The sequence below is a fragment of the Arachis ipaensis genome, chromosome B1, assembly GCF_059453495.1.
Source record: "Arachis ipaensis isolate K30076 ecotype BB chromosome B1, ASM5945349v1, whole genome shotgun sequence".
Taxonomy (NCBI): Eukaryota; Viridiplantae; Streptophyta; class Magnoliopsida; order Fabales; family Fabaceae; genus Arachis; species Arachis ipaensis.
Window position 1 is genome coordinate 149,599,851 of NC_142436.1, and position 23,323 is coordinate 149,623,173.

A 23,323-nucleotide genomic window follows, 5' to 3' on the forward strand; every position below is an offset into this window, starting at 1 on the left:
GGCCAACAGCAGACCCGAGCTCAGATTCGTGACGAATTAATCTTTAACTTGTCAAGTTGGGGGATACCGTTTGAGTAAACAAAAAAAAAAGAAACAAATTAAATTAAATTTAAAGACTTCAATTTCAATCACACCAAAACTTCTAAAATAAATAAAGAAAGGATAGAATGGTCATTTTGAGAGGACCATGAGTCCTGATGAGAGAGCAGTGAAACTGTGAAAGAGAAGCTCCCTGGAAATGAGAAGCAACCATATAAATGTGCAGAGTCGCCAACTTCAACGCCTTCCTAACATCGTCTCGCGTTTCTTCCTCGCTCCAATTTCTAGATTCTCTTCGTCTCGAAGATCTCGTTTCATGTTTTGAAACTCAGATCTTCTCGTTACCTATCAGGTGAGTGAGAAATTCTCATTACACCTTGCGCTTATTCCATTTATTTCCATTTACATTTCGTCTTTTGGATTGTGTAGCTAGTATATATGCTTTGCATCTGCATTTGCATTCACACTGTACTGAGAATCTAGTTAGAAAATACAACTTGATATTTTGTGTTTTTTTATTTTGGTTTTTCAATTGACATTTCCCCCATGGGGTCTTTCAGATCTGACACAAATTTCTAATGAGTCGTCCAAAAATGGAGTCTTTTCGTGAATTTAGTTTGTGGGTATTGGCTTTCTGCTTGGTATTCCAATTGGGGTATGGATTCTACCTCCCTGGGAGTTATCCACACAAGTATGGTGTAGGTGATGAGTTGTCGGTTAAGGTGAATTCTCTTACTTCAATTGACACAGAGATGCCCTTTAGCTATTACAGCTTGCCATTTTGCAAGCCTGAGGGTGGTGTCAAGGATAGTGCTGAGAATCTCGGTGAGCTCCTCATGGGGGATCGGATCGAAAACTCACCTTATAAGTTCAAGATGTACACCAATGAGTCTGAGATTTTCCTGTGTCAGGTTGATAAGTTGTCTGATGAACAGTTCAAGATCTTGACAAAGAGGATTGATGAAATGTATCAGGTGAATCTGATACTTGATAACTTGCCTGCTATCAGGTTTACAAAGAAGGATGAGTACTTTTTGAGGTGGACTGGATACCCTGTTGGTATCAAGATTCAGGATGTGTATTATCTGTTTAACCATCTCAAGTTCAATGTTCTTGTCCATAAGTATGAGGAACCTAATGTCGCTCGTGTCATGGGGACGGGCGATGCGGCCGAGATGATCCCGCCAGTGGGTAAGGAGGGATCTGACAAGCCTGGATACATGGTTGTTGGGTTTGAGGTGATACCTTGCAGCATTATGCATAATGCTGATTCAGTTAAGAACTTGAAGATGTATGGCAAGTATCCATCACCTGTCAAGTGTGATCCAGCCACTGTGGGTATGCCTATCAAGGAAGGGCAGCCAGTTGCGTTTACTTATGAGGTTACCTTTGAGGAGAGTGACATCAAGTGGCCGTCTAGATGGGATGCCTACTTGAAGATGGAGGGAGCCAAAGTGCACTGGTTCTCTATCCTCAATTCGCTTATGGTGATCACTTTCCTTGCTGGTATTGTTCTTGTGATCTTCCTGAGGACTGTTAGGAGGGATCTGACCCGATATGAGGAGTTGGATAAGGAGGCTCAAGCACAGATGAATGAGGAGTTATCTGGTTGGAAGCTTGTTGTGGGGGATGTGTTTCGTGCTCCGTCAAATCCTGCTTTGTTGTGTATAATGGTTGGGGATGGAGTTCAGATTCTTGGGATGGCTGTTGTGACAATATTGTTTGCTGCACTTGGATTCATGTCACCAGCTTCTCGTGGAACACTTATCACAGGTATGATATTTTTCTACCTGATACTTGGTATTGCTGCTGGTTATGTTGCAGTTCGGCTATGGAGGACAATTGGCTGCGGCGATCAGAAGGGCTGGGCTTCAGTTGCTTTTAAGGCCGCATGTTTCTTCCCCGGTATTGCGTTTTTTATCCTCACAATCTTGAACTTCCTGTTGTGGGGAAGCCACAGCACTGGAGCCATTCCATTTTCACTATATGTTATACTGCTCTTGCTTTGGTTTTGCATTTCTGTCCCCCTCAGCCTTGTTGGTGGGTACTTTGGGGCAAGGGCACCTCACCTTGAGTACCCGGTTCGAACCAATCAAATTCCACGAGAAATTCCCCAGCAGAGGTACCCATCATGGCTTTTGGTTCTCGGCGCGGGCACCCTTCCATTTGGCACCCTCTTTATTGAGCTATTCTTCATCATGTCCAGTATCTGGATGGGACGCGTTTACTATGTCTTTGGCTTCCTCTTCATTGTTTTGATCCTTTTGGTGGTGGTTTGTGCTGAGGTTTCACTTGTTCTAACCTACATGCACCTCTGTGTGGAGGACTGGAAGTGGTGGTGGAAGTCATTCTTCGCCTCTGGTTCCGTTGCCATTTACATCTTTTTGTACTCCATAAACTATCTCGTATTTGATCTAAAGAGTTTGAGTGGACCTGTATCAGCAACCCTTTACTTGGGGTATTCACTCCTCATGGTTCTGGCAATCATGTTCACCACAGGAACAGTTGGGTTCCTCTCTTCATTCTGGTTTGTGTATTACTTGTTCTCTTCGGTCAAGTTGGATTGAAGACCTTAACACAAGGTTCAAAGTTTAGCCCTGCAGAGAGGAGTTATCCTTGAAAATGTTCAGTTTATATGTTACTTTATTTCAGTTCATTTTGTTAGGGAAATTAGTATATTTTTACAACGGAATAATTTTATCAAGTTTTGCCTAATTCATTGTTAGATATTATATCAATGCATGATAAGTTTCTTTCCATTCAGAAGTATATACTACTATACTTTGATTGTTGAGGTTGGGGATGTAATTCTGATTTTTCACTTTTTATTTTTGATATTGGGCTGACAATAGTGTTTTTTCGGATTATGTGCTGTTGGGATGTAATTTCAAATGTGGTACCATTTGATTTGAGATTGAGAAATCGGACTCCCAGAGTCTAGGAGGTGCAGAAATCGGACCCGATCTTTTTATGTCTGAGATATAGAAATAGGAGAGATGTCTGAAATTGGACTTTTCGATTTCTGTTTCAAAAAAAATAAAAAATTTGAAATACAGAAATCAGATTTTCAGATTTTGGTTTTTCTCGCAATTTTAAAAAAATACAAAAAATTACAATGTTAGAGTAAGCATATCTCACTTCCATAAAAAGGAAAAATTAGCCTCTTCATGTCTAGCATGCAAAATTACAATACTGTTTTATTCACTTGATTTTGGTTTGCATTTACATTACTGCTCTCGTTAACCGTTGAGTTTGACAGTTTATAATAAGTCTACTTTATTAAATCGTTGAGTTTGACAGTTTATAATAAGTCTACCTTATTAAATCATTCATCAACACGTCAGCAATACTATATTTTGGCCTAATTTTGATTTCCTATTGCCTTCAATACGGTGTGCTCATAAAGTCTTGTATCACATTTAATGCTTGCTGTACTCTTTAGTTCTTGACTTCTTGGAGTCTACTGGGCATTGCTTATTAATGTTGTTTCTAATGGCATAAGTTTTGTTTTGTATGCTCTCACGCCTCTCAGTGCATAAAATGCATTGGTTGGTAGGTTTAGAATGTGTTGTTTTCCTATCAAAAGTTTTCATTTTTGGAAATCTTAACCCACCAGAATAAAAAGGATGTGATAAACCTACCACGAAAAACTGTTATGCACATGCTAACCTTGTCACCGCCAATCTAGGAACATACGAATTTAATTTGGGAGCCAGATAAAGACGTCTAAAATTTATATTTTTTAGTAATTAAAATTTAACATATATAATCGATTAAATCATGTTATTTTTGTCAAAATTAGGTCAGATAAATTAATTTAACCGAAAAAATAGTAAATTAAATCTTAAATTGATCTAAATTAATATTATTTTTTTATAGAAAATAATTACAATATCCTTATTATAAGAAATGACTAAAATACTCCTATTATATATATTAATTTTGAGAATTTTAAATTCTAACTCTTTATTTTTCTGCCATCATAGGATTAGGATTTAGAATTTTCAAAATTAATATATATATATATATATATATATATATATATTTAGTCATTTTCTGTATTATAGTTATGTTTTATAAAAAATAATATTAATTTAGACTGAAATCACCATTTTTTTTGTCAAATTAATTTGTCTAGCCTAATTTTGACAAAAATAACATGATTTAATTGATTATATGTGTTAAATTTTAATTACTAAAAAATATTTTTAAAAAAAATATTTTAGATGTCTTTATCTAAATAATTCCATCTAATTTAGATAGTTGTTACTAAAAAAACAGAAGCAGGTACAATGACCTGTTAAAAAAGAAAAACCGTATATTCCTAATTCTATTTTGGGTTCAGCGCTATCCCTTGCATCCTCAACAAACTTAGAAATTAGAATCTATACAAAGCTACTGTTCTAGTATATGCACATAAGAAAAGTGGCCTTTGGATTAATAGATTCTGATACATATTAAAAGTAGCCAAATTGAAAACGTTATCAAAATGAGAATTTGATACGTGCAGGGGAAAATGAGAGAATTCATCAGGAAAGTCCATAAATTTAATATTTGATGACTAGATGTATTGATGAACTTGTTGAATACAAAAGGAAAAAGAGAAATGGAATCTTTTAGAATTCTTAAAATAAGAAAATACATGAACAATAAAAAATATTTCCTTAAAATAAAAACCAAATAACTAAGCATAAAATTATGCTATCTTGTTTTTTACCTTAAAAACAGACATTTTTTTGAAGAATATTACACACATAAGTTTGTTCAAAGCATTTTATTATTTTGCTCAATATAAATTAAATAAAACATTAGAAAGTTATTTTTCAAGTAACTTTTTTGTTTGAATTTAAAATTTTCAATTGAAAATAATAACGTTTTGAATATTATTTACTATAACAGCCTAACAGGACAGTTTTTTTTGGCTTCAACCACTTAATTAAAGAAGATTTTATTACAACAAAATATCGGTCATCGAAAGCACAGCATCTTTTCACACAAGTCAACGAGTTAATAACTTACATAATAACTCAATTAATGATTTCGCAATCAAAATAGTTGTCTTTGTTGGATAAAACTCTTTGGTTCTTATCTACAGGAATTTCCTTATTTTATAAAATTCAAGCAGCATGAGTATGAAAGACCTTCATTCATTGAAAAAAAGTATTGTTCATTTCTCTCTGAGAGAAGAAGACTCTCAAGAGAGGTGAAGAAATGGCAGGTGGATCTTTTGCAACAGATTCTGTGGCTAAGGAGAGGGCACAACAATATAAGGGAAGGGTCACACTTTATGTCATCATAACATGCATTGTTGCTGCCACTGGAGGCTCTCTCTTTGGCTATGATATTGGAATTTCAGGTTCTTCCATAATCAAAATCTAAATAATAGTTCTCATCATTTCATAGTTTTAATTGCCCTTAGGTTCAGTTTCTTCTAGAATCCATTATCTAAATCAAAATTTAGATACTTTTTCTTGTTTCAACACATGGGGACATCAAATTTATGCTGCAGAAATGAGATTGTGACTTGCAGACTCAGGATTGCAAAAAATTTCATGTGGTTCCCTATCTGCACTCTTGATTATTATTAATTTTCTAATCTGCAGCATGTGAAGCTCCTCTCATTCCAATAATTATCTAGGTTAGTGTATCAAAGCATTAACTATCATCCAATATTTTCAAAAGACTAGATTTGTTTGACAAATTAATTCAATCATCAATTAGGCTCCGTTTCTATTTGACATGTAAGCAATTCTGTCAACTTCTATTATCCAATTGAGAGAGGCAGAGAGAAAAAAATGTATGAAGAATTCTAACTAATGCATCTGAACAAATCAAGGCTTATGTAGAAATCATGACAGGCCAACACTGTTATGCTATTTCTTTGATAGCCATTTGGATTTTGGACCTGTAAAATATTCTCTTTCCCTCTTGAATGGTTCATATTCTTCTTCATTTTATAAATTAGATTATGTAAATAAGCATGATTTTCAGTCACATAAAGAAGACTTCTCTGATGCATGCTGGTTAACAGGAGGAGTTACTTCTATGGATGACTTTCTTCAGAAATTCTTCCCTGATGTATACAAGCAGAAAATGCACGCACACGAAAACAACTACTGCAAGTTTAACAGTCAGGCGCTTGCTGCATTTACCTCTTCTCTGTACATTGCTGGTTTAGTTGCATCCTTGATAGCATCTCCGGTTACTAGGAAGTATGGACGCCGTATGAGTATCATTTGTGGCGGTATGAGCTTTCTTGTTGGATCAGCTTTAAATGCGGCAGCTGCTAATCTGGTAATGCTTATCATAGGCCGGATTATGCTCGGTGTTGGCATTGGATTTGGAAATCAGGTAGTAAAATTATTCAACTTGTGAATTGTGATTGATTCTTGATTTCTTGTGCAAATACTAGCTTTGTTGAATTACATCATTGGGGTGCTTAGAAAACAGCAACCATATGATTCCAATTCAAAGCAAGATTTAGCCAATACCAACATAAAATGGCTTTGAAAAGTGGGTAAGTTCAAATATTAATTATCTTAATCTCTATGAAAGTCCATGAAAGTTCATGGAAGAGAGTTAGTGTGATGGAACATGAGTAATGACATAACATTCTAAACATGTTCCTAACACCCTCTTAAGTACTTCGAGTGTCATCAAATCTTAAATCAATCAATTCTTCCACTGTTTAGTAATTAGGAGGATGTTTAAGAGAATAAACCATTTACTAATAGAACATATAATGGTTATCGAAATTGTTTCTGAATTAGAAGATAATATTGTATCTTAGGGCTTACATTGTCTATCTTCCTGGTATTTCGAAGGCTGTTCCACTTTATTTGTCAGAGATGGCGCCAACCCATCTTCGAGGAGGCCTTAACATGATGTTTCAAGTAGCAACCACTTTTGGGATTTTCACAGCCAATATGGTCAATTATGGAACACAGAATATTAAACCATGGGGGTGGAGGCTATCTCTTGGCCTGGCTGCAGTACCAGCAATTTTGATGACTGGGGGAGGTATATGTCTTCCTGACACTCCAAACAGCTTAGTAAATAGAGGATTGACAGAAAAAGCAAGGAAGCTACTTGAAAAGATCAGAGGAACAGATGATGTTGATGCAGAGTTCCAAGATATGGTCGATGCTAGCGAGTTGGCCAGCTCAATAAAGCACCCCTTCAGGAACATCCTTGAAAAGAGATACAGGCCAGAGTTGGTAATGGCAATCTTCATGCCTACATTCCAGATCCTAACTGGCATTAACTCCATTCTATTTTATGCTCCAGTGCTATTTCAAACCATGGGGTTTGGCAGAACAGCATCTCTCTACTCCTCAGCCTTGACAGGAGGAGTTCTTGCTTCCTCAACATTCATATCAATAGCAACAGTGGATAGACTTGGGAGGAGACCCCTACTCATCAGTGGTGGAATACAAATGATTACATGTCAGGTAATCAAATATCTGGCAAATATCTGTCTAGTCTAAATTCCCATTATGCTCTCAATGAAACTAGGATACAGTCCGCTAAAGTGCAGGTTGCAGTCTATATAACAAAGTGCAATATCTAAATTCTAAACCATCAATGAAAAGATCAATAGTTGCAAATTCTATTGGTAGTTATAAATGTAGTTTTATTACATGATCCAGAGAACTAACAATAGCAGCTGAAACAATGCATTATTCAAGTAGTTAAGATAGCAGCATATACTTGATAACGGTATCGCCAAGTGATGATCATAACAAATGTTTTACTTGAGTATACTTTGATTTTTCACATGAGCAGGTTATAGTTGCCATAATCTTGGGGGTCAAGTTTGGAGACAACAGAGAACTGTCCAAAGGCTTCTCAATATTAGTTGTAGTTGTGATCTGCTTGTTTGTTCTGGCATTCGGATGGTCATGGGGCCCACTTGGGTGGACAGTCCCAAGCGAGATATTTCCATTGGAGATCCGATCAGCAGGGCAGAGCATCACAGTTTCTGTGAACCTCCTCTTCACATTCATAATTGCTCAGGCATTTCTGTCCCTCCTCTGTTCATTCAAGTTCGGGATCTTCCTGTTCTTTGCTGCCTGGATTACCATTATGACCTTATTTGTCTCTGTTTTCCTACCTGAAACCAAGGGCATCCCCATTGAAGAGATGACATTCATGTGGAGAAGACACTGGTTCTGGAAAAGGGTCCTGCCTGCTGCAGCGTAAATATGACCATTTCTTTCAAACCAACGAAGCTTAAATTTATAGTGATGTAAACAAGTAAAGCGCAAAACTAGAGCGCTATTTAGTTGAACATAAAAGGCGAAATCGCGAAGTGGTAGATTGGTGAACATCGAAGTAAAAGGAGAATTCTGAATAGGCTGTTGAAAGTGCTTGATTTCTTGGCCGAGTCACAAAATAAACATTCGAATTCTACCATAAAAATTGGAATCAGAATAACAACAATCTGCAGAATGCAAGGAGATTTTATTGAATTACACTATGAAATTCTATAGCTACATAGGTAATAATAGAAGGAGAACACCACAATACAACCAACCTCCTAACATTTTTGAAGAAGAGAAAAAAGAAATTAAACGAACACACAGGTAGGGACAACCTAAATCCAAATTCTAGATCAGACGCACATTACGATACTATAGGAATGTACAAGAGAATCATACTTTCGCTCAACCCTTGCAAATTCAACTTGTAGAACTAACACTAGCTAATTGACTAATCACCTATTGAGTATCATCATCGAACATTACATTTCGTTTCCATCCCTATGATAGGTAACCTTCGCTTTGCTTTGCTTTTAACACTTTCTTCATTTCCTCGCCCTCAACGGCTTGTCCTCTTGAAAAAATAAAGGAAGCGCGTCGAGACATCTACGCAGGAAGAAAAGTAAAGTCAAACTGCAAACAAACAACTAATCCACCGAATACAGCACCGCATCGCAGATCCTATCTTTGATTATTCCAGATCAAGGCCAAGTAACCGCCTTAGATCGCTCGTGGCAGCACCGTTCTTCCCTAAAAATGCGGGAACCGGAACGGAGCTCGGAGGCGGAGACGCAACAAACGCCGATCCGGCGTAGATCACATCCTTCGGAACCGGAACCATAATCTGCCTCTGCACCATAACCGGATCCGGACCTAACCGATTTGTGGATCCCAACAACAGATCCAAATTATCAACGCTCTTAGCCCGAGCCTCTATGTGTCTATTCTCCGGGATCCATTTCTCGCCTCTCTTGAGGATCTTGACTTGGCCAGATACAAGGCTCGCGGCGGCCGGAACTTTCTTTGCCGGTCGATCGCCAGACCGGTGGCGAATGGTGTGATGGTTGTTCACCGGACTTCGCTTCCGGCGGCGGTTCTGGTGAGAGGAGAAATTGACGTTAGGGTTAGGGTTGTTAGAACATCTTGGAGATCTAACGTGTGAGGTGGCAAGGGCCAAAGCGTCGTTGCGAAATCGCCCTTGAAGGCAATCGTGGGAACGAAGAATTGCTGTTCCCATTTCCAACAGAATGGAGAGAGAAAGAATGAAAAGAAAATGAAAATGAAAATGAAAATAGTTCGTACGGAATTAGTTAGGGATAGCAAAACGGGAGTTTCTATTATGAGTAGGGTGGAAACGGACTTCGGAGAATTTATAGTGGAGATAACGAAACTGTTTATTCGCGTTTGCATGAACCGAGGCAACCGACCTTGCTGGCGGGGTGTGGTGGGTTTGCTTGGGTGTTTGGCAATTTGACAGGTTCAATGTTTTATTAACGGGCTTGTTCTTTAACTCAAATTACTATCCTACCCTGTTCTTGACCCAATTTATGGACACGTGTCAAGAATATGACCAAGGACGGTTAGGCGGTTCGGGTATAGGGTTATCCTTTGCGTGGGAACGTGGACAAACAGCTGTGTTTATCTTCTTTTACGTTTTTTTTTATTGGGCCTCTTAATCCTTTTCTTTACAGTGTCAAAAATCTACCGAAGCCCATTGCTCATTCATTTGGGCTGCTTAAAAAAAAATCCCGTCCAAAAAATAATAATAATAATAATAATAATAAACAATTCCCAGTCCAAAAATAAATAAATAAATAAACAATTTGTTAAAAAAGGAGAGACAAGTTTGTCTTCCTCTATCTTTTTCTTTTTGTCTTTAATTTTAAACCACCACAAATTTTTTTATTTTGTGAAAGTTGCTTTACATAAAATCCTTTGAATTTGATGTAATTATATTATCAAAAATTCTATTTAATTACCCAAATCCTACACAAACAAAATAACTACACTCATTACCTATTTATTATTATTATTATTATTTTCTTTTTTTAATTATCTCCAATTCTCTCTCTATATATATTAATATCACTTAGTAGTATACTTTTTTAGTAGAAGTTGTCTAAGTAACCAATCTCATTAAGTAATTAATTGCACTGGATTCGCTCCATACATTAAAGAAAAGTAATGGATTGATTGAGACATATGGTTCATTTGCAAAATGAGTCGTCTGTGTATAGTGTATATACTTAAGGAAATAACTTCCGTAGGAACTAAGAAGATTGCTTAAGAACGAAGATTTGATTATATATATAGACATAGGATATAAATTGACCGATCACATATAATGCAGGAAGTCTTAATAGCTTTAAAAAAGAAGGGGAAAAAATAACTTGGACGAGAAATATACCTGTACATTTTTTTTATCAAATGGATTAGATAATTTTTAATTTTAATCATTATAAATTTATCCATATTATATACACATACAATATTTAAGAATTTCATTCACTACTTAGCCTAGCTAAATTTTAAATCCAAATATATACATCTCTTTATTATTCAATAATATAATAATTAGGAGATTAGCAATAGTAAAAATAGAATTAATTAGAACAATAAATATTCATATCTTAACTTACATAATATAAGTTTAATCTGCTTCATTTTTGTCATGTAAACTACGTTTAATATTGAGTCTGTTAAGATCGGTCTAATAGCATCAAATCCTAAAATATAAATGAACTTTTAAATTTAGCATATCAAGCCATATATGCCTCCCGCTTATGTATTTGGTAATTTATTAGATAGTTTGCTATTTTGGATTTGACGAAATAGCATTTATGAAATGACATAGACAATTTTTGACTAACAAACTTTACTTGTTTAACTTTGACTAATAAATTTCAATTTTGTACAGTTAAATGATTAAATAATTACAAATCATCAAATAAAAATTAAAAGAAAATAAGTTAACAGTTTAGTTACTAATTTAATGTATGAATAAATTGTGAATTTATTGCTAGCAAACTATAATTTAAATGACATATAACCACTTACAAATTGTGAATTCAAATCAAACTTCTATCTTAAAAAAAACTGTCAACTTATTATTTTTAAAAATTATTTTTTCTATAAAATGATCTATGAAAGAAAGAAATCACATTTTGAATCTCGAAAACATATTTTTCTTAAAGATAGTAATTGGGTTATGGTACGTGTACACTAAAATTAGCCACCAAAATTAACCATCAGTATAAAATACATACTAAAATATAAATATATATTAAAAATAAATTAAATCACATATATATTTATATACAAATACATTAGTGACTGATTTTAATGTACAAAGAATATTTCTCATAGTAATTTTAAAAAGTTGCACAAAATATAAAGAGACATTCAAATAATAGTGACTTTATATATAGATCCATTTTTAATGAGATTTTTGTGTTTATTAAAAATAAGATACTTTTAATCTTTAAAATTTTAGTAATTTTTACTTTAAGTGACTTTTTTTTTGTGGCAATTTAGCTTTAATCGAGTGACAAAAATAAAAAAAATAATCTAGAAATTAATATTTTTTAACCTTCTAAATAATTTTTTAAACGTTTCAATAAAAAGTTTGCTTAAATGCCATTCGTCACTTGTATAAAGAGTGGTACACTTTGATCTATTATGGTTATAAAGCCATTTGTATAAATTAAGTTTTTGCTTTATTATTTTTAATTATTGTTATTTTTTTTAAAGTTACTAGTGAAATTCGAATTGAAGACTTTTAAATAAGTACGAAAAAATTATGTCATTTAAGTTATAGTCTACTATTTTTAATTATTGTCATTATTATTATTATTATTAATTCCTGCAATGCATTGACTAACCCAAAGTACCAAAATATAAATATTTATATGAGGAGGAGAAAAAGACAGGAAAGAAGCATAAGGAGTCACCGTCCAAATGTCCAAGTAGAAAGAACAATGGAGAGAGAATCATGGAGCATGGCGTGTCCAGCGCATTGACCATGCGATTACTGAGTAGTAGATGAGAAGATATGACAAACCATCTTCGACTTTGACGCTCTGCTCAACTGTGGGACCCAACCTTGCTGCGTGTGCCAACAAGGTTCTTCAACGGAAAAAAAATAAAGGCTGATTAATTTTCAGAAGAAAAAAAAAAAAACAATTAATCGAAGTTGAAATCAGTGCCAAAGATCTGTTGTTGTAGGAGTTGGTTCTATACAGTCACCGCTGCTGGATTTGATGGAGGCAGCTGCTTCGGCGTTGAACAAGTCCGGTAGCGGAGGTTCGGAGCGGAGCAGCAGCGATGAGAAAGGGATGTTCGAGTATTTCGGTTGGGTTTATCACCTTGGAGTTAATTCCATTGGTCACGAGTACTGTCACCTCCGATTCCTTTTCATTAGGGGCAAGAATGTCTTCATGTACAAGCGTGATCCTCACGATAACCCTGGCATTGTAATGCTCCCGCTCCCTTTTCTGCTGCTTATGCTTTGTTTTCTTTTGTGTACTCTGTACTTCCTTGTTGAGACTTTGTAATCTTTAGTCAATGCTGCTGCTCATTTTTGGATGGAGAAATTGAAAATTCATGGTGTTTAATTATGCTGATTGTGTATTGCAAAATGTTTAACAACTCTTGAAGCTTATGATTGATTTGTGTATTTAGCTAAAAGAAACTTGCAAGAGTCACTTGAAATAGATTACAACTAGGATCAGCACCGGCTTTTGGCATTAGAGGGTGTGGAACTTTCGTAGCTTGAATTTGTGAGTGAAATTCTAGAGTTGACTCGTGTGCTGGATTACAAGGATAAATGGAGCATGTTTGACTAGTTAAGAATTTGAGCTTCTGTCATCAATTGCACATTTTCATGGGAACACCCAACTGACTAGGTGAACCATATGCTAGTAATTCGTAGACCACTTAACTACAATGAACCTACTCAGGTTCCCATGTCTTTTTGTTGATGTTGTTTAATCCTACCAGTTGAGCCAGCCCTTGTTGCTCCTCACATTTTTATTTGCTAATGAAATTTCGTTTTGTTTGATAGATTACAACGAATTAGTGATTTCAGTTGAACATGCATATAGGTTGGTTTCAATGATCTTTTATGAATTTATATAGATTAGTATTTTCACACGCACCCAATTTCATTGCCTACTTTCCACCTTTCTTCAATTTCGTCCCCCATTTTTTGCCTGTTTCTTGATGTTGAAATTATTCTTTGTCCAGAAACCCATCAGGCAGGGAGTTGTTGGGCCCACACTAATGGTGGAGGAGCTAGGCCGTCGGAAGGTCAACAATGGGGTAAGTTCATATGCATTTGTTTGCTTAAGCTGATTTGACATTGGTTCTGAAGGAACATACTCTGTGAGGTTCATTTTACTACGATTTTATTATGTGGTTTTCATGGATATGAATTACTACCTTGTAAATTTGGTAGAAGCTAAATACTTTTTGTTTTTTCCCCAGGATGTTTACGTTTTAAGGTTTTACAACAGATTAGATGAGGCCAAAAAGGGAGAAGTAAGTTGTAATTTTGAATTCTAGTAATTGTTGGTCCTACTTGCTATGGAACATATGTTTTAACAAGTATAGCAGCTTTTTGTAACAATTTTTTTTGGGGGCTAAGTTATACGATTTGGAGAAAACATGATTTAGTTGCTTTCATACTATTATATAAAAAAAGTAGACACCACCCGTACCAAAGCTCTATGTATCATAACTTATTTCACCTATAACTGGTGTAAATTACTTTACTCCCAGTTTTTTCAGGTGGACTGCTACTCAGCTAGTGTAATTTGTTAATATCCTGGAAAAAATAAGTGCCTGATCCATTGTAAATTTGTAATAAGCTTGATGTAGGCTTCAGGGATTCAAAACCCATTGGAATTTCATTAAGACAAAGAAGAAAATACAAGAAAAAAGGAGAATAAGCGATCCTCCTCACAGTATAGAAATAAGATTATATAATGTATATCTTTTGTAGATTGCTTGTGCTTCAGCTGGCGAAGCTCGGGGATGGATAGAAGCATTTGATCATGCCAAACAACAGGTATAAGAAAGAAACAAGATGGTTACAGTTTTAACCCAAAGATTTCATTGACAACCCAAGTCTAATGGAGGCAGGAAATTATTTCTGTGGCAGGGTTTGTATAAGAGTTCCTCTTATGAACTTTTCAAACATATAAATTTTCCTTGCCTATGAAGGTTTTGGGAGTGTCTGCCTTGCTAGTTAAAAGAATTTATATATCAAGCAACTATGTTGGTATTTACCATATTTTTCATGTGTTTTGAATTTACTGGAGATATGCCCTCTGCAGGCTGAGTATGAGCTGTCAAAAGGAGGCAGTGCTAGGGACAAACTAAACATGGAGGCCGAGTATGATTTTTCCTCACTTGAAATTCACTCTACTGATATTTGATAGAATTAACAGTTGTTGAATTTTCTATTCAGCAAGCTGTATTAATGATTAATAATGAATTTGTATCATAAATATTAGCATAGGATTCCTTTTGCTTCTTTGATCTTTCAATGTCTGACCTTTTCAGTTTTTGTTATAAAATATTGGAATTATGATGGTTATAAATACTTTCAAGTTTCAAGTCATTCAGTTAGGCATACAGTTCAAGTTAACATATTCATGGTCATCAATTATGCTTAATGAAATATCTGCATGTTGGGATCATTATTTGGTGGCATGTCTTAAAGGTTTCCTTGTATTGGATGATTTACCATAAAAACTGAGTTACTGATTATTTCACTGCTCTTTATGTTGTGAAGGATCAACCTTGAAGGACATCGGCCTAGAGTGAGGCGGTATGCCCGTGGATTGAGAAAGCTTATAAGAATTGGCCAAGGTAAAAAAAGATGCACGGTTTTGTGAATAATATTCACGATGTGTGCTTCTGAATCACTAGCTACATAATTGAATTGATAAGTTTTGTATTGCATGGCATATTACATGTTTTGAAGGTTATCATAGTGTAATAGGGCATCTATTTTTGTTTCTTATTTCAAAAAGAGAGACATCTTTTTCAGTGTTGATATGCACCAGAAGTTTTGCAATTGTGAAAGTATGATTCAAGACTAATAGTGGTTGTATATTTTACTCGGAATCCATGTGCTTCTCTCGTTTCTCTTCATATACAGTTAAAATGACACTTGCTCTTTCATTCTGAAAGGCCCGGAGACATTGTTACGCCAATCATCGAAGTTGGCAGTTAGGCCAGATGCTTTTGAAGGAGATAGTGGAGATGCATTGGAAGCACACAAGTGGAAATGTGTGCTTACCACAGCTGGTACTTTTTCTTGTCCCTCAAACTTCTAGTAAGGCATACTTTGGCTGCTCTAATACTGATTTCTTCCTTCAGTGATCTATTAATATTGATCAAATTCTTTAATTGGAAGACATCCAGAAGCTGTAAGAAAGTTCTCATTTGAACAAGTATAAATTGTTGTAATTAAAGGCCCTCTATAATCTATAATGGTAACACCAACTTTGGGGTTTGAGCGGAGGATGATTTGGATGCCAGGGTCCTCTGGATTACAATCCAGCAATTAATTCAATGAGTAAATTAGGTGAAATTTTGGAGGGACTATCCTGCGCTCCTGTAGCCTCTCACTGAAATTGTCGTTCATCTGGAATAGAAAAATAAAATCTTGTTGCATTAAGTTCTTATCAAAAGGTCAAAAGCTGTCATTAATTGCAAGGTAGCAACTTAATTTCCTTGAAGTGTTACAAATTGCATCTACCATAAGGGCTTTTATTAATTATAGGTGTTTCATTTATTATAGGCATCATATGTCGGGTTGTTACATCCCTTGAATCCTAAAGGTTATAACCAAATAAAACCATGACATCTTTGTGCTTTTGGTGCACGATTTGGTTGTTTGACTTGTAAATGATGACGCTTCTGCTTATGGTTATTCCTACTTATTTCTTGTTCATTTTAGTTATAAGAGAAAATATTATAGTTGAATCTATTGTTATTCCTCTTGATGCCTTTGGTTTGTGGTTTCAGGTATAAGAATCTTCGAGGATGTTTCTGATCGCAAGGTATGTAAAGCATTCATTTATTTGGGGAGGGGTGTAAATGCCCGTCAATGATAATTAACAACATATTTTTGGGAAACTAGGGAACCCTAGCTTTGCCTTCACGTTTGTATTCTAACAGGAGTTTCGAGTATAATACTTGTTGCTGATTCTTATAATATCAAATACTTGATTCTCAGCTGGAATCTGGCTGTTTCAAAAGAAACTACAGAACCCGGATTCTTAAGATTAGGAACAATATTATGAATGTTTTATTGTGAATCAAATAGATCTCTCATCTAAAGCCTGGTATTAATATACTTTTGATATTGCAAAAGGAACTTGCTCCGATTTAAGAATTAAGTCACATGTGCAGTTGTTCCACGTCAAATATTGATTTCTTCTTTGTGATCTAGCATTTGGTTAGTCTTAGAAACTTCTTGCTCTTAATAACTTTTGATGTCATTACTTGACCAAATTGGGATGCCCTTGATTTCTTCTGGTAATAGAATTGTCAACGATAATCTAGTACTCTGTTTTCTCTTTATAGTTGTAACAGAGTTATCATCACATTTTCACAAAGTAATTTTTACCTTTTTATTCTTTTAGCCATCGGCAATAGGGTACATTTCACGCATATTGATGTCCCTTATATGGAAAAAATTCAATGGATTTTGTGTTCCAGGCTGTAAATAGTATTATATTGTCAATAAAAGCCTTGACCATGTCTCTTTGTAACCTGAAAATTTCCCTTTCATAACAATGAGCCATCTGACATTCCTTTCTTAGTTGTGTAAATGTATAAGTTGTTTGAACGTGCTTTCTATGTAGCTTTGGTAATCTGATTTCTTCTTCTTCTTTTATTTTTTTATTATTTTCTTGCTTTCACATTTAAACCAATTGAAATTTCATGTGTTAATTCACTTTTGGTAGGACAGAAAAATAAATCTGATTCCTTTTGTTTGACATTCATTTTGTTCTTTGCAGAATGGTAAGGGCGTTCTTGCAAAGTCCGTTGGTGTTATTGATGCAACTGCTGATACAGTTTTTGAGGTGATTTTGAACACTGACCAACGGCAAAGATATGAGTAAGTTGCCTATAGAATGTGTGGAGAGTCTTGACAACATGTTGGCAAATTAGTCTCCCTTGTAATTTTTGTTTTCTGCAGGTGGGATATTTTGATGTGTGACTTGGAGCTGGTGGAATCTTATGATGGACACTACGATGTTGTTTATGGGACATATGATCCTAAGTATCTATCCCGGTAATCATTTAGTGTTAATCTTTTGAAATTTCAAACATTGAAATTTCTGTTTCTAGATCCCCCAACCCCCCTTTTTTTAGGGTCTTGCTAACATGTGTCCTAAGAACACTTTTGAAAGCACCATAAAAGAAAATGTTTTACCAAAAGTTATTGAAAAGATAACTTCTTTACATTTCCAATGAATTGAATACATTAAAAACTTAAAAAAGTTTTTATTACTCTACTATTAACTTGTGCTTTTAAGGCACAACAAAATTAAATCTTTGTTTTATTTTTTTTTTTAAATATTCTTACTAATCTGTTTAACTTTTTATATTCCTCCTTTAAAATAAAAGTTCTTATCACTGCCTAATTTGATTTCCTGGTGACTGATACTTCAATTTTGTTAGATTCCTTAAATTCTAGAAACTTCATATCATAATTTGCTAATAAAAACTTCATATCATAATTTGCTAACTTTATTTATTTATTTGTCAATCTAGGCTGCAGTTCACTTTGATGAATTCATGTGCTAACTAACATCACATTTCTTCCTTATTAATCTTTTTCAATCAGTGAACAGAAAGCAAGTTTTACTATAATTTTTTTTTAACTTAATCATGTTTTACTTAAAATCTGCATTCATGATTGCTCAGGTGGCATTCAAAGCAGGATTTTGTCTTCTCTAGGCAATGGTTTCGTGGACAAGATGGAGCATATAGTAAGAATACGGATACTGTGATCATGTGCTTAAGCTCTTTTTGTGCTCAAGAGTCAAGAGTTAATTTATTTACTTTTGTTGTTAGTTTTAAATTTTGATGTTATCACGTCTTTTCACTTGCCTGAGGAATTTTCGAGAGACTAAGACTTTTGCAAGATATGTATTAAAAATTAAAATGCATCAATGCTCCAGAAATGTTATTTCTTATTTTATGCTTTCATGAATCATGATGACTAATTTTATGTAAACATGTTACAGTTCCTTAGCACAGAGGTTTTGTATTACTATGGTGGTTGTAATCTTGATTAACATTGAGCATCAGCGATGATTCTTGCATTTTTTTGGAAACCTTGTTTTTTTGACTTACCTGGACAATATATGCTGAAGTCTTCAATGTATTTAATTCATGCAGCTATTTTACAATTTCCGGCGATACATAAGAAAAAGCCTCAAAGATCTGGATATCGACGTGCAAAAATTAATCGTAAGATAGAAACTGCATATTTGTTCCTTTCTGAATAGTTTATCTTGCTTATGGTAGAAACTCTCTTAATCTTCTGCTACTGTCAGAACTTTATGGGAATCCTCTGACAAGGGGGAAGAAAGAGTATAGTAGAAAATATACCTCTGACTTCTGTACTTTTTAGGCCCCTGATCATTGTTCTTCAATGTGTTGTATTATGAATGCAGCATCTGCATGGGAAATTAGAAATTTGCACACACCTATGGGGTTGAATAGCCCAAGATGTCTCGTTACCCATACTTTGGAGGTTGACTCTAGTTCCTGGCATCAATGGAAGAAAAGCCAGTGCTCAAAATTTGAGAGGACTGTTCCTTATGCATTATTATCCCAAGTGGCAGGTAAAGTGTTCAAATTATTGTTAACATCTAATATCTCTGGTACAACAATGGCACTAAGATTTGAATCTATAGTTATGATCTTTTGCAAACTACCAAAACCTCTCATCACCAGTCCACTCTTTATGGCTCCCTACTGCTTGGATTGTCTAGAATCACTATGACTAAGAATCCAATTATCATAATTAGTGGTCCAAACTAATCATTTAGCTTTGTTGCTCACTCTTTCAGGAAAACAATTTAGAAAGTTACATGCTATGAGCTATTAGCATGCTTTGTATAATTCAACAAATTGTTTGTGAATAATCTTCTGGATGCATTTAATATTGTTCTTAATTATTATTGATTTAGGTCTAAAGGAATATATCACTGCCAATCCAATACTACATCAAGAATATGCCACCACAATTGTACATCCCAAAAGCTCTGATGGTTCCATTTCCAGTGGTGAATATGAGGATGAAGTGCAAGATGAGTTTTATGATGCAATTGCTGCTGAATCATCATCGTCAGATGAAGAAAGTGATGATGATGATGATAAAAATTATGAAAAGGTTTCCTACTTTAGTTGATTATACCTTTCAACTGTAGAAGTAGTATGCAGCAGCAATAAGTCCTGTTTGTATGTGATTGATTAGTAATAGAACAGAAAGTATTTTTTTTTAGTTTTTACATATTTTGACACTGTATTCAATTTGTCAGGGGCCAAGAGTCAAACTAAAGAATGTATCATGGGCCATCACAACCTTAGCTTTGAAGCGAACTGCAGGTCAGCTTTTTCTTTGTTTTTTGTTATTTGCTAGGTCCTTTTTGTAGGCAATTTGGCATAAGCAACTAGTTAACCTTTATGCAAACTCTAAATTTTCAATTTTCTTCTCTGCATTCAGAATTTCATTCTTATGTAATTATGGCATGCAGCTCCTGTTCTGAGTGAAGAATTGGATCCCCATGTTACACCTGTCAGTATTAACCCAAGTGATTTGCGTGGTTCTTTACACGAAGGAAAGGATGACAATGACACAAATTGTTGGACTTCTCCTAGTGGAAAAGGATTTATGATCAGGGGAAAGAACTATCTTAAAGATAATTCTAAGGTGAGTTGACCATTTAAGTTGGTTGGTTACAGTGGGAAAGGAACTTTCGTATGTCTACATGGATGATAAGTAATGCTGTTATTGTGTACATGTGCTTCATTGTCCTTAAGCTTTCTACCTATAGATGTCCTTTCAGTGGAGGGGCATCCGGGCATGCATATTGATCATGTAAACTCTAATCAATTATGTGAATTCAAATATATCTTTCAACTTAAAGAACTATACATATTTTAAAATATATCTTTATCTGCTTGTGCATAGTTTTGTTGTATATTTTTTGGTTTTGGCTGAATATTATGGACATGGAAATTTATGACGCAGGTAGTTGGAGGAGATCCGCTTTTGAGGCTCATAGCAGTTGATTGGTTCACAGTCGAACAATCTGTAGACAAAATTGCTCTGCATCCTAGATGTCTGGTTCAGGTAAAACGAAGTTTTTATTAAGTAGAGATGGAGAAGAGATGTTTGATTTGTTTGGGCATGCTGATAAATCTTTCTGCTAAGATACTAAACTATCAATTAACTTGTTCTCATATGTTCCTCCTTTTGAATTGCAGTCGGAAGCTGGGAAAAAGCTTCCATTTATCCTTGTCATTAATCTTCAGGTATGGATATTATTTTTTTCCTTTTTTATTGCAAAGTGAAATCCATTTAATGCAGAAGTGTTCAAGAAACTGTGTTAAAAAAAGCCATTATTAGGTACCATGAAACTATATGACTATTGTGAATCTCCCACATCCCCAGCTATACGTACCATGAAAGTATCTATAGCTGATAATCCATAATTTTAAGCCAATGTCATTGAATGCAGAATTGATTAACTTTAAAAGTATGGTGTTTATAGTGGAATATGTTTGATGCCTTCACTGGCTTTCCTGTTGAATAACTCAGGAAGCATTAATGTAGTGCTTGATTTTTCTGAAATGGTGTTCAATTGGGATCATAAATTTGTGTATGCTTATAAATCAGTTTCTCAAGAAGATTTCTTTTGCTTTCATCGACATCAGGTTCCTGCTAAACCGAACTATAGTCTGGTTCTGTATTTTGCGGCTGACAGACCTATAAATAAAGATTCTCTATTGGCTAAGTTTGTAAATGGAAGTGATGCATTTCGGGACTCAAGATTCAAACTTATTCCAAGCATAGTTGAGGTGCGTGGTTCACTGTAAAATGTTATATACCCTGTTTGATGCTTGGTAGTGTTGAGCAGCTAGCTGTTTTCAATGGATGCAGGGATATTGGATGGTTAAGAGAGCCGTTGGAACAAAAGCTTGCTTGTTAGGGAAAGCTGTGACATGTAAATACTTTAGACAAGATAATTTTTTGGAGGTAAGGCCAGCCTTAGCATTTTCTCCTCTATGACCACTGGACTTAGATGATGATTTGATGATCATTAATTTGGCTGTGGCATTGGCATGTCAAGTTAAGAAGTGAAAATTAGTTTAATGTTGGTTCTCAAAATTATGGAAAAATGTTGAGTTAAACATTCTGCTTTATTCATATGTTCATATGTGTACTGTGTGGTCACTGTTATAATTGTTTTGTCTTGTGTGCCCATGAAGTTCTTATGCTATTTTACGTAGAAAACATTGTTACACACTCTTATCTCAAGAAGAGAGACACACAATTCAACATTCTTGTTGAAATTGATCTCTGGCATTGATGTAATTTTGCTTCCATTTTCATATTTTGCCTAGTCACTTCCAAAAGTAATTTTCTGTATCATGCAGATTGATGTGGACATTGGATCGTCCTCTGTGGCTAGGGGTGTCATCGGCCTTGTTCTGGGATATGTTACCAACATTGTTGTTGACCTAGCAATTTTGATTGAGGTTGGTTGTGCCTTTATTTTTTATTTTTAAATTTTATCCTAAATTCGTAACATAACTTCGAAGAAAGATTAAAGGAAGTTGAATACTATTAATTCGTAATATAATATCTAATAATTAATTGCCATCCATCTAAATATAAAACTATATTCGTAATATATTATCCTTGTGATAGAAATAAGCAGAAAATCGAGATTTTATGTTAAATCGAAAGAGTATATTAAACTTGTAAAACATAAAATTATCCAACTTAGTAAAAATTTTACATTCAAAATCATGATATTGAAAGATTTTAAGAGTTAATTTAAGATTTTAGCTATTATCAAATAGATAACACTTGCAATAATATCATTTTATTTATCAATTGATTTGCAGGCGAAGGAGGAGGAGGAGTTGCCAGAGTATATTCTTGGAACTGTTAGATTAAATCGTTTGAAACCTGAAACTGCAGTACCATTGGAGGTTTAAGGCCTTGGAGTAGATATATAATAGTTTGAATGAATTGTGGAGATACTTTAGTCTCTTTTATTATTATTTTTTCTCCTCTCTGTCACTACGCTAGCTAAAGTGTGAAATTTTATTTTATTTTATTTTTTTGAATTAAAAGATAATTCATTAAGGAGCTGATACAACTCATACAAGTCTGAATATACATTCAATTATAGGACAAGAATGAAAAGCTATTGTTTGTTAAAATATATGCAATATGCATGACTTTGTTTGCTTCTAGCAGGAATGAAAGCAAGAAGAGAAATTAGCCAGAGACTTAGTTTTAAAAAACTAATATACATTTCCATTTAAATTTTTGTTTCTCAAATTCTCGATCTTAGACTAATCAGAAAGTTAATGAAATATTATACATATTTTCTATCATCATTCTATTAATAAATTATGTATAACATTAACAGACCATATTTTTAAATGGTATTTTACTCTTTCTTTACTAATGACCTTGGATAAGTATATGTTACAAATATTGTTATTAACCCAGCCATTTACATGGAAGAAATATTTTCAGCTATTTGTTTCGAATTATTTTGACACCGTACTAAATCAAATATTCTCAATACGATTTACTTTGATTTGTTATGGGGTTAAGCATGGATAGCGGGTATCCGATTATCCGTCCGAACTCGAACCGAATCAACTAAATTGGTTCTGAAATCAACGGGTAATCGGGTCCAACTCGAACCAAATCGATAACTTTTGTTAGTGATTGGTTCGGGTAT

At 34.5% G+C, this 23,323-nt stretch overlaps 4 protein-coding genes across 6 annotated transcripts; 3 read left to right on the forward strand and 1 right to left on the reverse strand.

Moving 5' to 3' along the window:
* Nucleotides 1–153: 153 nt before the first annotated feature.
* LOC107640838 (Endomembrane protein 70 protein family) lies at nucleotides 154–2,798 on the forward strand. Its single transcript, XM_016344341.3, has 2 exons — nucleotides 154–391; nucleotides 600–2,798. Exon 2 carries the CDS (start codon nucleotides 618–620, stop codon nucleotides 2,604–2,606), a length of 1,989 nt encoding a protein of 662 aa, XP_016199827.1. The 5' UTR covers nucleotides 154–391; nucleotides 600–617; the 3' UTR covers nucleotides 2,607–2,798.
* Nucleotides 2,799–5,092: 2,294 nt separating this feature from the next.
* STP7 (sugar transporter protein 7) lies at nucleotides 5,093–8,514 on the forward strand. 2 transcript variants are annotated; one of them, XR_015902615.1, is made up of 5 exons: nucleotides 5,123–5,395; nucleotides 6,071–6,390; nucleotides 6,864–7,490; nucleotides 7,825–8,361; nucleotides 8,396–8,514. XR_015902615.1 is itself a non-coding variant. In XM_016344349.3 (4 exons), the coding sequence occupies exons 1-4, from the start codon at nucleotides 5,251–5,253 to the stop codon at nucleotides 8,239–8,241; spliced, it is 1,509 nt and encodes a 502-aa protein (XP_016199835.1). In that variant the 5' UTR covers nucleotides 5,093–5,250; the 3' UTR covers nucleotides 8,242–8,514. The 2 variants fall into 2 exon arrangements, 1 of the variants encoding a protein (XP_016199835.1); XM_016344349.3 differs by having other exon boundaries at nucleotides 5,093–5,395; nucleotides 7,825–8,514.
* LOC107640855 (uncharacterized) lies at nucleotides 8,484–9,537 on the reverse strand. The gene has a single exon (XM_016344360.3). It carries the CDS (start codon nucleotides 9,535–9,537, stop codon nucleotides 8,992–8,994), a length of 546 nt encoding a protein of 181 aa, XP_016199846.1. The 3' UTR covers nucleotides 8,484–8,991.
* Nucleotides 9,538–12,171: 2,634 nt separating this feature from the next.
* Nucleotides 12,172–22,855, forward strand: LOC107640865 (ENHANCED DISEASE RESISTANCE protein (DUF1336)). Of its 2 annotated transcripts, XM_088502232.1 has the most exons (23): nucleotides 12,268–12,422; nucleotides 12,525–12,772; nucleotides 13,545–13,619; nucleotides 13,785–13,838; nucleotides 14,302–14,367; nucleotides 14,636–14,694; nucleotides 15,097–15,173; nucleotides 15,498–15,614; nucleotides 16,338–16,372; nucleotides 17,336–17,436; nucleotides 17,518–17,613; nucleotides 18,249–18,313; nucleotides 18,726–18,797; nucleotides 19,004–19,174; nucleotides 19,523–19,725; nucleotides 19,874–19,940; nucleotides 20,090–20,265; nucleotides 20,587–20,688; nucleotides 20,823–20,870; nucleotides 21,273–21,416; nucleotides 21,499–21,594; nucleotides 21,996–22,097; nucleotides 22,470–22,855. In XM_088502232.1, exons 2-23 carry the CDS (start codon nucleotides 12,560–12,562, stop codon nucleotides 22,560–22,562), a joined length of 2,232 nt encoding a protein of 743 aa, XP_088358358.1. In that variant the 5' UTR covers nucleotides 12,268–12,422; nucleotides 12,525–12,559; the 3' UTR covers nucleotides 22,563–22,855. The 2 variants fall into 2 exon arrangements, with proteins under 2 accessions (XP_016199856.1, XP_088358358.1); XM_016344370.3 differs by having other exon boundaries at nucleotides 12,172–12,772.
* Nucleotides 22,856–23,323: the final 468 nt, after the last annotated feature.

What these genes read in the sequence shown, in the direction of transcription:
- LOC107640838 (XM_016344341.3), top strand. Translation starts at nt 618, where the DNA reads ATGAGTCGTCCAAAAATGGAGTCTTTTCGTGAATTTAGTTTGTGGGTA.
- STP7 (XM_016344349.3), top strand. Translation starts at nt 5,251, where the DNA reads ATGGCAGGTGGATCTTTTGCAACAGATTCTGTGGCTAAGGAGAGGGCA. An exon ending in CTATGATATTGGAATTTCAG is followed by an intron (nt 5,396 to 6,070) that starts GTTCTTCCATAA and finishes GCTGGTTAACAG; the next exon opens with GAGGAGTTACTTCTATGGAT. An exon ending in TACAAATGATTACATGTCAG is followed by an intron (nt 7,491 to 7,824) that starts GTAATCAAATAT and finishes TCACATGAGCAG; the next exon opens with GTTATAGTTGCCATAATCTT.
- LOC107640855 (XM_016344360.3), bottom strand. Translation starts at nt 9,537, where the DNA reads ATGGGAACAGCAATTCTTCGTTCCCACGATTGCCTTCAAGGGCGATTT.
- LOC107640865 (XM_016344370.3), top strand. Translation starts at nt 12,560, where the DNA reads ATGGAGGCAGCTGCTTCGGCGTTGAACAAGTCCGGTAGCGGAGGTTCG. An exon ending in CTCACGATAACCCTGGCATT is followed by an intron (nt 12,773 to 13,544) that starts GTAATGCTCCCG and finishes TTCTTTGTCCAG; the next exon opens with AAACCCATCAGGCAGGGAGT. An exon ending in ATCCTAGATGTCTGGTTCAG is followed by an intron (nt 20,689 to 20,822) that starts GTAAAACGAAGT and finishes TTTGAATTGCAG; the next exon opens with TCGGAAGCTGGGAAAAAGCT.